This window comes from Dasypus novemcinctus, chromosome 6, assembly GCF_030445035.2.
Source record: "Dasypus novemcinctus isolate mDasNov1 chromosome 6, mDasNov1.1.hap2, whole genome shotgun sequence".
NCBI classification, from domain to species: domain Eukaryota; kingdom Metazoa; phylum Chordata; class Mammalia; order Cingulata; family Dasypodidae; genus Dasypus; species Dasypus novemcinctus.
Genome location: NC_080678.1, coordinates 51,145,853 through 51,164,615, shown reverse-complemented (window position 1 = coordinate 51,164,615; position 18,763 = coordinate 51,145,853). Strand labels below are relative to the sequence as shown.

General features: G+C 34.6%; 1 protein-coding gene, 1 non-coding gene and 1 pseudogene across 3 annotated transcripts in view; all 3 read right to left on the bottom strand.

The window, feature by feature from the left end:
• Positions 1-1,162: 1,162 nt before the first annotated feature.
• On the bottom strand, positions 1,163-1,760 carry LOC101411024 (protein LSM12 pseudogene; annotated as a pseudogene).
• The window catches only part of HELLS (helicase, lymphoid specific), a 51,759-nt gene continuing 34,741 nt past the window's right edge, over positions 1,746-18,763 (bottom strand). The window contains exons 13-23 of one of the 2 annotated variants that reach the window (XM_058298801.2): positions 15,070-15,231; positions 13,783-13,922; positions 13,562-13,700; positions 12,202-12,285; positions 12,001-12,120; positions 10,309-10,425; positions 9,788-9,947; positions 7,902-7,998; positions 7,745-7,821; positions 5,585-5,662; positions 1,746-2,362 (exon numbers count right to left, since the gene is read on the bottom strand). In XM_058298801.2, coding sequence (XP_058154784.1) covers positions 2,268-2,362; positions 5,585-5,662; positions 7,745-7,821; positions 7,902-7,998; positions 9,788-9,947; positions 10,309-10,425; positions 12,001-12,120; positions 12,202-12,285; positions 13,562-13,700; positions 13,783-13,922; positions 15,070-15,231 — 1,269 coding nt within the window. In that variant the 3' untranslated portion in view covers positions 1,746-2,267. The remainder of the gene's footprint in view (positions 2,363-5,584; positions 5,663-7,744; positions 7,822-7,901; positions 7,999-9,787; positions 9,948-10,308; positions 10,426-12,000; positions 12,121-12,201; positions 12,286-13,561; positions 13,701-13,782; positions 13,923-15,069; positions 15,232-18,763) is intronic. The other variant, XM_058298802.2, reaches the window with a different exon arrangement.
• On the bottom strand, positions 16,527-16,655 carry LOC111764852 (small nucleolar RNA SNORA31). The gene has a single exon (XR_002797357.1). It is a non-coding gene; the product is annotated as a small nucleolar RNA SNORA31 (small nucleolar RNA).

Here is an 18,763-nt window from a genome sequence, read left to right as displayed (position 1 = left end):
CTAAAGAAATGTTTATTTGGAGAAAAGTAAGCAATTGTATGAAATGACCCTGACAGATCAAGTAAAATGACATCATGTAGACCTTAATAAGAACAGCAGGAAAAAAATGGAAGCGTTTCAAGTAACTGAAGACAGTGAATAATTACAACTTTTTCAAGGAGTTTTGCTGCAAAAGAAATTAGGCTTTTCAGTTGGCTCCAGCAACAGACAATATACCCATAGTCATGGGAAAGGAAGGTACATGGACACAGATTCTGGTTGGTTTATAGATGCAGTGGCATCAACTTTTAAAAGCTTTTTTTTCCTGATTGTTTCTATTGTCTCAGTGAAAGAGCAAGGTGAGAGGGAGGAGATACTGGAAACACAAGGGAAAGAGATAATGTTATAAAACAATCAGTGTGAGAGAGGAGACAAGGAAAATTTAGTACAAGTACTGAGTGGCATTAAGCAATCTGAGGTCATGATTGTGAATTTCAAGGGAGACTAGGTTGCATGGTTACGCGATTGGCAAACATTTTCACATTTTAAAAAACCTGCTCTGTACTGTTTTTTCACTGAACATCCTCTCAAAAAATATTTTTCTTTGCATCCTCGTTCTCTTATTTTAAGGTACAGAAAATTTTACATACACTTGAATAAACACGGCAAAAATAACATTTTCCCATAAATTATGTTTCGGGGAGCATTTCCTTTCTCTCAGGGTATACGTTCAGGGTTGCTCTTCTTCAGTCTAATATTCAAGGCCTAAAATGTTCTCTTTTGGCCTTTATGTTCCTCTAAGACAGATTTTGCATTACTTACACTTCCTAAATCTCGTTTTCTTTCTGGTCCTATTTATCCCTCTTATGACTAATTACCAGCATCTCTATTGTTCTACTCTTGTTTTACATGATTTACTACCACTTCCAATTTCTGGTCTTTTGTCAAGACCCTAAGACCTTCTTTGTGTTAAGTCAATGTACAGTTGAAATCTTAATATGGCATATATGTAGAATTTCTTTTTCTTAAATTATTCTCTTGTTCTTTTTTGTTGTTTTGTTTGTTCAAGTCTAAGATTTGGAAATGCTGACCCTTTTTTAACAAGAGCCAACAGGAAATATAGGATCCCTTCCCTCCCCCGGCCTGCCTCCGCTGAAGCCATTGTCACGTCCTTGGCTGGATGCTGGAAGAGTCCTCTGTGTATATGGACTCAGGATGACAGGGCAGCTTCCTTCTGTGGTTGCTGGGCTTGTGAACGCTGCAGTATCTTTTGGCTTTCCACGTCTCTAAAATGTTTTTCAACTATTTTGCGTACATGGCTCAGTGCACTCCCTTCTTTGCCTTTACAGTTTTCCACTTAAAATGGGGGGTGCAATAACAACTTCTTCCATGACTACAAATTTTTTTTTTCTTGCGATTTACAGTCTTTAATGATCTTGTCAGTGGTCTGGAAGAGCTGCTGGCCCTCTAGGGAGACACCAGCACTGATGGCATAAGCCTGGCTCAGCTTCTCCTCCTTCTCTGTCCATGCTTTGCTGGCAAGCTTACTAACATTGAGTGAAGCTAGGGGAGGAGGGGTTTCTGTTCGGTCACTAATTATTTCCACTTCTGAAACATACTGTAAGTTTATGAGCAAGATGTCTGCATGGTTAGGCTTTTCACTGGAAGAGGGACATTTTAAAGCCAGCATTTTAGACTATATGTAGAATATTAATGAATGCGACCAAGTCAGCAAAATAATGTTAAATCCCATTGCCAGTCAAGCGTTTTACCATCATCATTTCACCTTTACTGAAAAAACAATTTGATGAGCTCACCTTATAACAAACATTTATTTGGTAAACTATCTTATAGAAAGACTCTAAAGACTCTAAAATCATACAATTTCTTATTTAAACAACATAAAGCATAATCCCAATCTCCCCCATCAAAAGCCTACTCCATAACTGAAGTACCAAAAACCCATGAACTGTACTGCTAAAAGAAAGGGGGGAAATAGTTACTGAACTTCCACAGGAAGACTGTATAAACCTGGCAGTAGTAAAGTACCCAAAAGTACTACCGAGTCTCAAAAATTAACTGGAAACCTAAACTTAATGTGAATACTTATTTGTTCTTAATAAGGCTCAGAAAATTACCATGTATTAAGTATGCAATGGTGCTAGATATATTATATAAACTGATAAAAATAATAAAAAAAGTAAAGTGGTCAATCTGCATTTCAAAACCAATATATGTAAATCACTAGTGTAAACAAGAACTTTAAAAAACCATTCTTTAGCTCCTTTTTAAAACAAGCATTCAGGACTGGAATCTTCAGAATTTTCTAATATCTTGAAAATCCCCATCTTCTCTTTAATTGGTCTTGAAGCATTCATTTGATCTAAAAGAAAAATATTAAAATAGATTTTTTAAAAGATTAAGAACCTGGAAAAGGACATTTTAACTCTTTGTAAAACATCTGTCAAAAAATTTTAAAACACAGACATGTGGGGTCACTCTATTCCTTAATAAAAGGTAATAGTGGCAAAAGCGAAAAGATAAGAGTAGTGGGTAACTCCTCTTATCACTAAAACTAGAATCAGGGGCAGCGGACTTGGCCCAGTGGTTAGGGCGTCCGTCTACCACATGGGAGGTCCGCAGTTCAAACCCCGGGCCTCCTTGACTTGTGTGGAGCTGGCCCATCTGCGGTGCTGATGTGCGCCAGGAGTGCCCTGCCACACAGGGGTGTCCCCTGCATAGGGGAGCCCCATGCGCAAGGAGTGCGCCCTGTAAGGAGAGCCGCCCAGCACAAAAGAAAGTACAGCCTGCCCAGGAATGGTGCCGCACACACGGAGAGCTGACACAGCAAGATGACGCAACAACAACAAAAAAAGAAACACAGATTCCCGTGCCGCTGACGACAACAGAAGCAGACAAAGAAGATGCAGGGCAGCAAACAGACACAGAGAACAGACAACCGGGGTGGGGGGGAACGGGAGAGAAATAAGTAAATAAATAAATCTTAAAAAAATAAAATAAAACTAGAATCAGATTCTAGGGAGCATGATTTGAATCATCAGCCTTCTAGTCAAAATCTCTTCTCTTGGGGAGCAGGTGTGGCTCAAGCAATTGAGTGCTTGCTTCCCACATGGGAGGTCCTAGGTTCAATTCCCAGTGTACCCTAAAAACAAAACCAAGAACAAGCAAACAAACAAAAAAACCAACTCAGAAGCCTATGTGGCTCAGTGATTGAACACCGGCTTCCCACATATGAGGTCCTGGGTTCAATCCCTGACCCCCGCACCTTAAAAACAATCAAATAAACAAAAACAACAACAAAAAACTCTTCCCTTGAATTCAAGTGGAGACACGCAATTTATATAGCAAGGAACATAACGATACCAGCTTGAATTATGTTCTCATGATTAAAAAAAAAAAGAACTCATCCATATTTGCTCTAATTTCTAGGGAAGCTGAAGCATCTCTGTATGTTTATTAGCCATTTTTTTCTCTCCTGGCAAAACTTTATCTATCCATTTTACTGATTATTCTTTATTTACATATTACAAACACTATTCCTGTCTACTATGTTTATGATTTAACTTTTGTCCTTTGTTTTTGGTGTCTTCTATTATGTACAAATCTTTAATATTAACATGATAAAACTATCTTTTTTTTTCTTCTATGTTGTTTCCTGTTGAAGAATTCCTATCCTTTCCTAAAGTCATAAATATATTTTCCTATCTTTATAAATTTAAAAGTTTTGCTTTTAAAATTTATGTTTTTTAAAAAATAAAGCGAAGATAAAGAAACATAAAAACTTGTGATTGACATTAATGTAGTGACAAAAATGAAACAGGTTAGTGAAATGGAGCTTGGAGAGGAGTGTTAGGACTGAAGCCACATAGTAGTTTCTAGGATATATTATTCTTATAAAATGCCTTAAGATAAAATTAGAAGCCTATTTTATAATTTTGTTTTAACGAAAACATTCTAAAATTGACTGAGGTAATGACTGTTCAACTTTATGATGTATATGAGAGCCACTGAGTGAATTCTTTGAATGGATTGTACAAAGCATGGGACTGTATATCACAAAGAATCCTAGGTGGAATATGGACTGTGGTTAAAAGAACAAATATGAAAACATTCCCTCATGAAATATAACAAGTATAAACATTAATGCAGGGTGTCACTAATGCGTGGGTTGAGGTAAAAATACACCAAATATAAGATATTGGTTTTGGTTAGTAGTAATGTTCTGACATTATTCTTTCATAGTTTGTAACAACTGCTTTACAACAATGCAAGGTGTTGGTGGTGGGGTAATGTATGGAAGCCCTGTATGATGATACGCATGTTTGTTTTTTAAATTTACAACTTTATTATATACTTATTGTTTATAGATGTTCATGTATGAATGATAAACTTCGGTAAAAAAATTCAATTCAAATAAAAAAACAAGACAGAGTGTTAATTTTGACTCTTGCTCACTTTTACTTTTTTTAAAGATTTATTTATTTCTCTTCCCTCCCCCCAGTTGTCTGCTGTGTCCGTTTGCTGTGTATTCTTCTATGACCACTTCTATCCTTATCAGCAGCACTGGGAATCTGTGTTTCTTTTTGTTGCGTCAGCTCTCTGTGTGTGCGCTGCCATTTTTGGGCAGGCTGCACTTTCTTTTGTGCTGGGCAATTCTCCTTACGGGGCGCACTCCTTGTGCATGGGGCTCCCGTACGCGGGGGACACCCCTGCATGGCACAGCACTCCTTGCGCGCATCAGCACTGCGCATGGGCCAGCTCCACATGTGTCAAGGAGGCCCAGGGTTTCAATCATTGACCTCCCATGTGGTAGGCAGGCTCCCTATCCATTGGGCCAAGTCTGCTTCCCTCTTATTTTTATAATCATATAGCCCTAATTAGGACCCTTGTATTGTATTGTACACTCTAAAGTGGGAGTAAAAGCTACTATCCGTGATTGCTCTTGATTTTATTAATAAATCCCTAGGTGGATACTCTTTAACAGGTAAAAGCACTCTTCTCTATATCTAATTTTAAGAATTAAGAGGACTGTTATTCAAGTGATTTTTGGGGGCATATCTAATGTGGTGATCATCTAGTTCTCCTTTCTTTAATTAATGTGAATTAATATTCACTATCCTTATATACTGATGATTTTTTTATACTGATGATTTTGATTTGATAATGTATTTATGATTTAGCAATGCTTTCTCTTTTTTTTTCTTAATTTTTGAAGTTAAAATTCACATAAAAAAAGGGAACAGCTAAAACAATATTGAAAAAGAACAAAGTTGGAGGACTCATACTTTCCAATTTTAAAATCTACCACAAAGCTACAGTAATCAAGACAGTAGGGTATTAGCATAAGAACCGACAGACAAGGAAGCAGATGTGGCTCAAGCAACTGGGCTCCCATCTACCATATGGGGGAGGTCCTGGGTTTGATTCCAAGGGCTTCCTGGTAAAGGCAAGCTGGACCGCACAGGGAGCTGGCCCAAGTGGAAAGCTGGCCCACATGAAGTGCTGACTCAAGTGGAGAGCTGGCATAGCAAGATGATGCAACAGAAAAAGACACAGAGGAGAGACAATAAGAAATGCAACAGACCAGGGAGCTGAGGTGAAGGAAGAGATTGAGCACTTCTCTCCCACTCTGGAAGTTCCCAGGATCCATTTCTGGTGCCACCTAAAGAGAAGACAAGCAGACACAGAAGAATGCACAGCAAATGGACACAGAGAGCAGACAATGGAGTGGGGGGAAAGGGGTAAATAAATCTTCGGAAAAAAAAAAATCGACATACTGATCAATGGAACAGAATTAAAAAGTACAGAAATAAACCTGGAAATTTATGGTTAACTGATTTATCAACAAAGATGCCAAGGCAACTCAGTGCCATTTCAACAAATGGGGCTGAACAATTGGACAGAGAGAAGCGAAAAGATGAATTTAGATCCTTATATCATATTCTACACCAAAATTTAATAAAAATAGATGATAGACCTAAATATAAGAGCTAATACTATAAAACCCTTAAAAGAAAGCATTATGACCTTAACCTTAGGCTAGGTGCAAAGGGTTTTTTTTTTTTCAGATGCAATACCAAAGCATAAGTGATAAAAGGAATAAATGCACAAAGACTAGACTTCATCAAAACATACCTATGAAGAAAGTGAAAGAACAAGCCAGACAGGGAAAAAGTATTTGCAAAGCAATTTTCTGGTAGAAGACTTGTATCTAGACCACTTCACTCAATGAGAAAACAAAAGAACCCAATTTAAAACTGAAGCTAAACAAACAAAAAAATCCAGGACCTGATTTGCCTTTCCACAGTATTAAATATTCCTACCATCATGAATGTCAAGTTACCAGTACAAAGACATTGAAAGGAGAATAGGGAAAAGATGAGCAGTGTGCACCATTATACGGCATTTCTACTGCACACATATAAGACATAAATAATCTCAAGAGCTTAGATAATAGCAATATGTTGTTAAATAATTATGACATGAGTTTTTACCTTTTTAAAATAATTAATGTAACTAAGTTTACATAATTTAGAATTTAAAATTAAACAGCCAATTTTAAAAATGGCTGTGTTCACCAAGTGACTCGCTATTGTTAAATACTTCAGCATTCATGTAAGACTGAGTATACTTACCCTCATAACCACAATAGTTATTGCACCGAAAAAATGTGACAATATATTAATTCCATAATATCACCTATATTCAAATTTGATTATTTTTCCAAAGAAGAATTCCTATAGCTCTTTTTACCTTTTTAAAACAGGACCTAAATAAAGCACATACACTGCATTTGGTTATATCTCTTTAGTCAACATTGTAGGTTAATGAGATTAATTATTCTAAAAATTGATAAAGGAAGCAATTGAGCATTTACCCTGCCTTTCCTTTATGGATTTTATTTCAGGGTAACCAAAGAATTGATAAGAGAAAGTTTTTCTTAATAGATGAATGCCAGCTAATGACTAAATAGAACAACAACAAAAAAAATCACAATTTTGTAAACCTTAAGGAAATAATGGACATAAATTATAATTAGGAATCTGGTTAAACAAAGGTTTACAGGTGATTTTAAAATATTAAGATCAGCTTCATCCTACTAACCAATCTTGGTTCACAAGAAGAAATACTAGACAGCATGTGATCTCGGTATGATGTTAAAGAAGAGAACAAAGCACTGGTATTCTTAGGTAAGATATGGAACCTGAATTTAAACCTGCAGAGTGATATACTACTTTACAAGAAATATATAGATTGAGGAAAAAATTAAAGGATGCCACAAGAAAAATAACCAATTCCAGAATACAAGTCATTTTACATGACAAATAATCCAGTTTCTCTAATAAATCAATGACATGGAAAAACAAAACAGAAGGGAATGGTTATAGAAGAAAAAAGACATAAAAATCAATGAAATTTGGATCGTGATCCAAACTGTAAGGAATTGAGAGACAATCAAGAAAATGTGAATATGAATGAACGACATTAAGGAATTTGTACTAATACCCTTAAATGTAATAATGACATAGTGATTATATCTGAAAGCATATTCTTCTCAGTAAAAGATACATAATAAAGTATTTAAAGGTAAAATGTTATGAGGAAGAATGGCAAAGAAATAAGATAGCTTAAATGTTGTAAACTTCTAAGGCTGAATAACTGAAAAAATATATGGGTTTATTATACTATTTTATGTGTATATTTCAAGTTTTCCATAAAAAAATAAAGCATGACAGATACTTACCAATGAGATCACTTCGATCTAACAACAACTCTAGATCTTTATCACTAATGACCTTCTCTCTTGATCCTTTTACTTCCCTTTAGAAAATAAAACATTTAGGTTTATATGAATAAATCAAAGCTATGAATTAATTTTTCCAAAATTAAAAAAGATTTACCTTTCATAATCTCTAGATTTTAATAATTCCATTAATTCCTTAGGATCTAAGAAAGTCTTAGATGGACTTAATCCAGATTTACCACCTTTGAAATGATCTAGAAAAGATTTTCAAGAAATTCAAAACATTAAAATTACTTTTAAAACCACAATATGACATATCAGAATGGCTTACAGGAAAAAGCTAAAACCACATGCTGGCAAGAATGAAAACCTGAAACTCTCATACTTGGTAGTAGAAATATAAAATAAAATAAATAGTATGCCCACCTGAGAAAAGGTTTGGTATAATGCTATAGTGGACCATACACCCACCTATGATCAAATAAATGCATATATCCACAAAGACTTTGGACAAGAATGTTCAGAAGTTTATTCATAATAAACCAAAAACTAGAAATGACCCAAACATCTATCAACAGGAGAATGGATAAACCAATTACTAAGCAATAAAAAAGTCAAGCTTCTGATACACAACACAGTGAATCTCAAGATACATGGAAATATCCAGACAAAAATATACAACTACAAAATGAAACCACATGCGAAGTTAAGAAAAAACTAATCTATGGGATAGAATTAAATAGTGGTTGCAGTGGGATAAGGGGGTCAGCATGGGGGAAATAACTGGAAAGGGTACAGGAGGAAACTTTCTTGGATGATGGAAATATTCACTATCTTCACCTGGATGATAGTTGCATGAGTATACATATTTGTTAAAATTCATAATGCTATATAAGATCTGTGCATTTTATGTATGTATAGTATACTCCAATATGTAAGCATTTAAAAGATTGTTTTCAAATTTTTTTGTCAAATTAACCTTTTAAATACTGAAAATAGAACTTAGGAAAATAAAACTACAGATAAACCTTATTTAAACTTAGACTACATTCAATTATTTTAAAAAATACATAATTTAATCATTCAAATTCCTAAAGCAGTACTGGTAAACATTTTGAAACTTATACAAAACCTTACTAGGACAAAGCTTTCTTCACCCCCCATAAGACTTAAAATTGTTTTAAGACCCTTAGTTCCAAGGTTTATGGTCTGACAATGCAAATTCCAACTATAGTCTGAATATTTCGCAAAGTAAAATGTGTACGTCTAAAACCAAATCTACATTTCCTCAAAACCAGATAACCTGGAAAAAGTATTTGCAAGCAGAAAAGGAGCATAAAACTGGTAGTGATTTTTATCATAATTAAGATGCTCCCATTTCTCTATGATAGAGAAATTTCTAGCTTTTCTTAAAATAGTCACTAACCCATTTACCCAAATAAAATTTTATGTAGAACGAATAAAAGAACTTCTCCAAGGAATCTTAGGGAACAGAACATTAAAAAGCCTTATCCTCTTCATCTCCCTCTCTCCTTAGAATCTTTTCTAGACTGAAAAACACTGTATTTTCAAGCACAATATACCAAAATATGAAAAAGAATGCTGCAGTCAAATGGTTTGGTGAAAAGTGCATTAAACAGGTTTCTTTATAGTGCTACTTCAATATACTTTTTATATTCTAACATGTATAAGATTGAACTTGCCAGAATAAAGTTTCCCTGAGGGTTTTAAGCTAGCAAATCTCTTATCAAGACTACACATTAACACCACATTAAATGTTCCTGAGAGGGAAATGGCACCTAAAAATCCTTGATCTCTTTCTCTTCCCCTTTGCTACTCATAGAGACACTCATAAATTTTCTTCTTTTTTGGTAAGGTGTTATATGGTCACCAACTTAGTGTAGGCCTTTAGGAGGTACAAAATCCCCAGTGGCTATTTAGATCCTGCAATATTAAGTCACTTTATAAAGAAAACAACAATAAAAATTCATGACACACAATAGACAAATGAAGCAAAGAAGTACTACATATATGTTAATTTACTTTTGTGGATGATCAACTTTTCCAATCTTCTTTTAGCAGCTGCTCTTTCCACAATTTTCTGATCGATAGTATTTGCTGTAACAAGGCGATATACAACAACTGGCTTTGTTTGACCAATTCTATGACATCTATCCTGGGCTTGAAGATCAGACTGGGGATTCTTAAAAGTTAAAAAGGAAAAGAACATTATAACAATATTAGGTTAAAATTAATCTAAACCCACAGGTAAAGTCAACTTTTTAATGTTGCTGCATCTTAAGACTTGTAGATAAAATGATCCCATGCACCCTTGGCAAACCTTAAAAGCAAACAAAAATACCTTAAATACCTAAAAGAAAACATGTTTTTATATGTAGAAAACTTGATAAAGAAATGATTCTTAAATGAAAATGGAAACACTTCCAGAAATAGATGCATGAAATTGCTAAGTTGTACAACAAAAGATTAAAAATCCAGATTGGAACTATCAACAAATTGTGAATTAATTGCTAGTATTCTACTATACTTTACTTCCAACTTACCCAATCACTATCATAAATGATAACTGTGTCTGCTGCAGTCAAGTTAATGCCCAGACCACCAGCTCGAGTACTCACTAAGAAGATAAATACTTCTGGATCTGTGTTGAAGCTGTGCATCTAAAAAAAAATGATGTGTAAACACAAGAAATTAAGAGAGAAAAAACTAACTTTGACCAACAAGACTGGGGAAAAACTTGTTTTTAATGCAATTGCTAACAGCTATCCAAGGGAGAACTAACCAATAACATGAATCTATAAAAATACACTTACTAATAAAATCTCTGCTCATGTTAATTTCATTTATTGTCAAAGCACCTGTTTTATTAAGGTGAGCTTGACTTTGTCAAAACCATACATTGCAAGGACAGTTTAAGGAAGAATAACTAAAATTCAAAAAATTTCATTTACTGTACCCAAGTGTTACACACCAAGGTGAGGTGTTGGTGGAGGGATGATGTGTGAGAATCCTGAATTTTATGCATGATTGTTCTGTAAACACACAACTTCTCTAATAAAGAATATATTTAATAAAAAATAATAATTCAAGACCCCCAAAAATAGTGAAAAAAATTAATAGTGGTTGTCTGATAGGTGGGGTGGGTGGGAAGAGGTATGAGGGAATTTTCTAGCCTGATGGTAATGTTTTGTATCTTGAAAGGGGTTTGGGCATATGCATTTGTCAAAATGTAGCAAATGTATACTTTATTTTAAATACTTCAGGTTATGTAAAATTACCCCCAAAAACAAGTAATACTGAAAACAAAAATGCAGATATATTAAGGGAGTAGGGTACTATCAACTGTAATTTCTTTTGAAATGCATCAAAAAGTAGAATGTTGAATGGATACAAGAATGGATTAATGGGCAGATATTTGCTATAAACAGGTATAATAAAATGTTAATGGCAGATTCTAATGATGGATATATGGATGGTCATTGTAAATTTCTTTCAACTTTACTGTATATTTGAAATTTTTAAGAATAAAATGTTGGGGGTGGGAGAAGCCAAAGCCAGGGGAAAAAATTCCTGTTATTTCAATATTCTGATAGTGATGGTTAAGTAGGATGTTATTATATGAGGTTGTGCCCATTTTATAAATCTGAGATTCAAACATCAAGAGTTATTGGTGGGAAGTGGATTTGGCTCAACGGACAGAGTGTCCGCCTCCCACACGGGAGGTCCAGGGTTCAAACCCTGGGCCTCCTGGCCCATGTGGCAAGCTGGCCCATGCGCAGTGCTGATGCACTCAAGGAGTGCTGTGCCAATAAGGGGAGCCCCCCACACAAGGCTTGTGCCCCATAAGGAGAGCCGCCCAGCGTGAAAAAAGTTCAGCCTGCCCAGGAGTGGTGCTGCACACACAGAGAGCTGACACAGCAAGATGACATAACAAAAAGAGACACAGATTCTTGGTGCCGCTGAAAAGAATACAAGGGGACACAGAAGAACACACAGCGAATGGACACAGAGAACAGAAAAATGTGGGGGTGCAGCAGGGAAGGGGAGAGAGAGAAAAAAAGTTATTAGTACTCAGGAGCTGATGTGGCTCAGTGGTTGAGCGCCAGCTTCCGACATACAAGGTCCTGGGTCTTTGGTCTTTCTTATCTTTCTATAAATTTATGGGTCTACTTTCAACACTATGAGATAGAAGTCACAAAAAAATAATTTGGTGTATATGAGATAAGTAGTCTTACATTTTGTTCTCTCTCTGAATAAGACATGGAACCATCAAGCCTGCTAAAGTTGAAATTTCTAAGATGGCAGTAATCCATCAAAATGTCCAACATCCTTGTCATTTGTGAAAAAAGCAGTACCTGAAATTTAAGTATATCTTAGTATCTATGATGATTAATAATGAATAATTGAACAATCAAAATTCTGATAAAAAATACCACCTTGTGGCCCCTATTTTTTAGTTCTGGCAGCATACGATCCAATATTAAGAATTTCCCAGAATTTGTAACCAATTCTTCATCAACCTTAAAAGGGAGAAAAGGGGAGAGGGTGGAAAGAGAAAAAATTACCATAATCTTTATTATTTTTAATAATTAAAAATAATTACCAATTATTTGCTCTGTTAAAATAAAATCCACATGAACAGGTCAACTTTCAGTAAGTCAGTATAAAACTTTTAAGTTTTAAATATGGACATTTTTATTCAATCTTTCTATTATAAGATAATTATTTCTCCAACAAAAACATATTCTAGAATACAAAAGTAATTATCTTCCTCACCCCTCTCCCAAAGGACTGTATAAGGGTATAGTTTCAAAATTATTCTGCATAATGTTGAGGCTTATTCTTTATAATTGAGAACATTTCCAACAAAATATATATGAAAGTTAGTTTAGAATTCTTAGAAATTAAATAATATAGGAGCTTATCTAGAGCAAAGTAAGTGATGTTGAGGGCCTGGCAAAACATTATTACCTTACCACAGAGGTGTTAATGAAGTACTTTTTAATTTGAGTAGGAAAATTCTATCTTCTTTACTTGAATGAAAGACTAAACCGGTTTGTCCCTGCAGGGGACTATATTTGGCAGTGTCTGGAGACATTTTTGGCTATCACATCTAGGGAGAGGAGAAGCCACTAGAGTACATAGGTCAGCACTTGGACAGTAAAGAATTATCTGGTCCAAATGTGAATATTCATGGTGGTGGTAAGTCTTGCTTTAAAGTTATATGAAAGAAGTATGAACTGATTTCTTTTACTTCTATGCTTTTTCCATCAACTGTCCAAGAAGGCATTGAATTCACTTAACCTAAAAGTCCCCAACTTCTCCATTTTCTTCTGTGGCTCTTTGTTGAAACTTAAGCAATAAGCAGCAAGGTTTATTTTGACAAGCTGGAAATTGATTGCCCTTCTCATAATATAAATAGTAACTGAAAGGAATACTGGAAAGGTAAAACTACCTCTAAAACAGACATCAAATAAAATGTAGAGTAGAAATCAATGGCTTTACTAAAAAAGTTTTTATCAATTCCACTTATATTTAGGAGGTATTTATATACTATGTAAATAAAAATATTTGTTATTGGGCTACACACAGAAACTGATCTTCATTCTAAACCTCGTAAGATTTTTGAATTTTGGGGGAGAACACCATTTCAATTTAATGGAGAAAGGATCATAATCTTCACATAGAAAATAGTACAATATTTACTTTAAATAATAATCAAACCAAAGAAAATACTTTTCTCTAATATGAAAAAAGTTATCGAAACCAAAAGAGTAAATTATTAATGGTACTTACTTTAAACTCTTGTGTGACAGGGTCTATAGGGTACTCAATCAAATATGGATGGTTACAGCATTTACGAAGTAGCATCATTATATTCTGCAGCTTAAGGTTAACTTCAGATTCTACAGGGATATTCACTTCCACAATAGCTCTACCAAAAATAAAAAAGCCATGAATATGAGAAATGTGAATAATACCACAGTTGGAAAGATACTTAATTTTTAAACTAATACCTTTCTCGATCCACCTCTGGTTGGATTTGACTGATCAATTTTTCCAATTCATTAGGGAAATCATCTATCTGGCTATAATTTATTAATTTTCTAGTTCGCCGTTTTGGTCGTCCAGTAGGACTTAGTTCAACTGTCTTTTTCTAAAAGAGCAAATCAAAAGAATATGTTTTAAAAAGCTATGCCCTTAAACTGTAAATATAGTAGTGTATTTTTATATACAAAATGACTACTTTAAGATACAAAGAAGAAAATAGTTTAGGTCATTATGCTCATTAAATTTATGAACTTCCAACAGCACAATATCAGGGATATATAATCTATATAGTCAAATGGAAATGTGTGAAATTTAATTGTTTTTAACAGTGACAACAATATCAGAGTTAACGTAAGTGGCTTCATATCTCATGGAGAATTTATTATTAAAAGGATGAACAAAACGGTTTTGAACTTGTATAAACGTATTTAATCATTTAGGACTGAAAAAGGCTGCAGAAATCTGTAGAGAGTATTTCTTTGGATTAGTGTGATATCACAATGGAATTCCTCACAGTAGTCAACTACCCTAAATTCCTCACAGACAAAAAGACAGACTGCCTTCAGTCTATTACTATTAAAAGGGAGAAAGAGAAACTAATGATTATACTTAAAAATGCATAATGCTAAGTATTTTGAAAATATACAGGCTCATAGTATATAGTCAACAATCTGGACATACAAACACAATTTAATGGTCTTCTAATGTTGGTTACAAAATAAAGATAATCACACCCCAGCTTCAACTCTTGTAATATGCTGGATAACTAAAGCAGATATTTCTTTCAGATGGAATACTCTATTAATCCTTTTGGCCAACAATAACCTCCTGTAAAAGAATTATAAATACATTTCCATTTTAGCAGGATGCTAAGGGTAAATATGGACTAATAACCTACATTTTTAACAAACATTCCAGATGATAGTAAAGCAGTTGAAGCATGGACCATACACAGCTTGAATTTTAGAAGGACCAAAGAATTACTAGCAGTACAACACACTTTTTGCCATTGGTCTTATTCTCTGGTTAGCAATTCACCCTTGACAAGTCCTGAAAACAGGTGATGAACAGAAGACTGAAATCAAGCATGAAATACACTATCAAAGTTCCATTTACAGTATATTTCAAGTCCACTTCTCTTTTTTAAAATTTTATTTTTTAGGAAGTACAGGGGAATGAACTAAGGACCTCGAATATGGGAACCAGGCACTCAGCCACTGAGCTACATCTGCTCCCCCCACTTCTCTTTTTACCTCATTGAATCCAAACATGTTTGCAATTGTACGGTTCACAATGGCTGTATAAAAGATTTCTTGTTTCTTCGAAAGTGGTGCATAAACCACTACTTCTCTTTTAGGAGGAACTTCAAGAGCAACATCAGATTTCAATCTTCTCAGTAAGAAAGGTGTGAGGATCTAAAATTTAAACATAAATATATAAATAGTAAGCATTCCTATTTTTTAAGAATACTCTCCCATAACCCCTTTTGTTTCTTTCTCTACCTATATAAATATCACCAAATCTGCAAAGGTGAGATAAAATATTACCTCTTTAAAATTTTCCTAGATCAGAAAACACATGACAAATTTAGTGATTTTCCATAGTATTTCACAATTGACTAACTTTTAAAAAAACTCCAAGGATACATCTTGAATAGCTTAAAAAATAAAAAGATAGCAATTTTACTTTTTAGGGTCAAAGGGAAAAATTTTCAGTTATAGCTCACTACTTTTACAGATTTTAGACTACTGAAAAAATAACCAACCAACCCAGAGTTGTAGACATGAAAGTTTCCTTATAGAAGTTAGAGAACTTTATGCTTAAAATAACTCTGTCATTAGCTGGAGTAATGGAAAGTGATCACAACATTTCCAAATAAAACAAAGAAGTAATAGATGGCTACACCATTATTAAATCGCTTGGGCCTTTAAAAGAACATAAAAACATATTTAAAATTATTTTATGCTCTTAACAGCTCTATTTTCAAATAGGAGTTGACAATGGGTTTACACATAAACCTCACCGCTAGGGTTCTGTACTTAGAATACCCCAAAAGTATAGGGTTAAGCAGAGAGACGACACCAGAAAAAAAACATTACCGATAATCAGAGGAAAATATATTGGGAGACATCAACCCAGAAACAAGTACGACTATAGGCAATTATGAGGACATAAATGAAAATAAATATTCCATAAATAATATTAGAGATGTTCATATCTTTAAAGAACATTAAAACAATGAGATATATCTTGCCACCAATTATACTAACAAATATTTTAAAAGTTTAATGTTATCTAGAAACAGAAAATGTGTGGGGAAGGAGGCACTCCTACATTGTTGCAGGACTTATACACAGGTATTTGTAAATAGATTTGCTGGTGTGCACACACAAGCTTTCTAGAAGGATAGTAAGAAACTTACATTTTGGAAGAGGGAAAGGAATAGAAATTTTCACTTTTCATTTCCTAATTTTCATACTTACAAAAACTTTTTACCATGTACATATATTATTTTCAGCTAAAAAATATTTAATGCTGGGGAAATGGGAACACAGTACTTTAGAGAGGGCTTGTCAAAAAATTTCTTGAAGACACTTGTAATATGCATATTAATGTGCAAAGTTAAATTATATTTAATTTTTGCCTTTTATTTTGTTTTTGTTTATTTCTGAGTTGCAAAGATTATTTCCCCTTCCCCATTTTTAGAATTCCCTGTATTTCCCCATTCAATCTTGGCTGCCACAACCGGACAGAAAGCACGAGGACCTTCTTTTTCTTCCATCTATAGTGGAAACCTACAAGCAGACATTTAACTGCTCCAGGTTTGTCATAGATGCACTAAAATTTCTTTTTTTTTAAATGCATACTGGATACCACACACAAAATACTACATATTGGATGATTCCATTTAATAAAGATGAAATTAGATTCCTGGTTACGTAGGGCTGAGGAAGGCATGATTAGAAGTGGAGTTTTTCCTTTTGGAGTAATGAAATGGTTCTAAAATTTTTGGTGGTGATTAATGTACATTTTAATTATGCTAAAAGCCATTGATTATACCCTTTGGATTGATTGTATAGTCTGTGAATATATCTCAATAAAACTGCTTAATAAATAATTATGCAAGAATAGCCAGAAATAGAAACTATGTACAGCAAGGGAAACAGAGAGATTGAGAAGAATTTTTTTGCTTACTTATCTGTTTTTTGCTTATTATTATTAATATTGAAATAAGGAAAATGCTGATAATGACTTAAGTAATGAATATACAACTATGTGATTATACCAAATACCACTGTTGTGCACTTTGGATAAATGCATGTTTTATTAATATATAGCAATAAAATTCATTTGTTTTTTTAAAAAAACATACTGGGCAGAATACAAATTTTAATGCCAATTATACTAGACAACCTAGATTTTAAAGGTTATATTTCTGTAAATGGGATAAAATTTTTGAAGGTTAATCATAAAAAGATTAAGTGAAAGCAGATTTTAAGACTGAAAATGGATTAACAATTAGTAAGCAGATTATAAGAGCATCAAAATTTTAAAGTTTTTATTTATGGGAAAACTAAGTCTAACATTCTAAAAATGAGGGTGTTTTTGAATTATAAAATTGGACTATATCTATAAAAAATGTGTTAAATTAAAAAAAAAACGTTAGCGTCCTTTGATGTAACTGATTTTAAAATGCAATATGGATAGGAGATTTTTGTTCTATTGTCCATCACAAGGAAGATCCCTACATCTGTAAAGTTCATAACCATGTCTGTAGTAATCCAGCTTACACTGCCTGACTGGTCAGCAGGGGACTTCTTGGAAGACAGAGGATTAGAGAGGCAGAGGGATCACTGCTCTCCCAGAAAAAAATAGATGGAGACTGTTGGAGTACTGCTCTGGGGCTCAGAACACCAGGGGAAGGTGAGACATAACCCAGAAGAGAGAGGGGCAAAGGAAAGAAGTATCAGCTGGCTCCTTTAGTAAAGCAGCAGAAGCAGCTGTGGATGCCCATCCCCCCACTTGCGGATGCCCTTCCCCCACTTAGAGTGAACAACAGTCTGTGGACTGAGGTGTCTGAAGGGGTCCTCTTACATAAGAAAGGGGAGAGGAAAGGACACAGCCTACAGCAAATTCAGACTTTGGCCAGCAAACTTGGTCTCATACATTGAAAGGGTCTCACACTTCCAGGCCAGGTAGGGTTATGGCATTGTTTGCACTGAGAGCCTGCAGGGAGCTAAAAATAATCTAGCTCCTCAAACACCCTTCCCACTGCCCCTGGCTGGGTTGCTAAGGAGGCAGAGAGAGGGAGGATGTGGTCACCCAAGGCAGAAGAACAGCTTCAGAGAAAGTTTGTTTGTGAAGTTTGGTCAGCACTGAGGACACTGCTTCTGTACCACCCACAGCAGTGTTACACTGAATGCACCTCTCCCCTAGCACTTGGGAGTCTGAAATGAGAGGTCTGCCAATGATCGTCATCTGCTGGCCAGACTAGAAAAGTGCACAAAAAGGGAAAAATAAGTGAAGGAGGCAAGCAGGTGCCTTTACTGTCCCCTTCTCAATGGCCCTTAGAAACTGGTCTGCATCCTATTACTGGGCTCTTAGCCTTTGTTTGAACAGTAAAGCAGGAGCTATCCTAAATATCTAAAACAAGTTGAACCGGGTGGGGGCGGTGGGGGTGAATGGGGACCTTCGCATTTTTTTAAGGTAGTATTTTTTAAAAAATGAATAAATAAAATTTAAAAAATAAATAAATAAAATCCTTAAGGAATAAAAAAATAAATAAAGTTGAACCAAGAGCCAAAGAACAGGGGTAGTAGTAGTAGCACATAGTTACTTAACAGTAAATCCCTAGACAAGAGAAACTGAATATCGAAATAAATTCAGCATTAGAATCAGCTGCCTAGACATCAGCAAAAAATTTACAAGCCTTACAAAAAAAGAAGC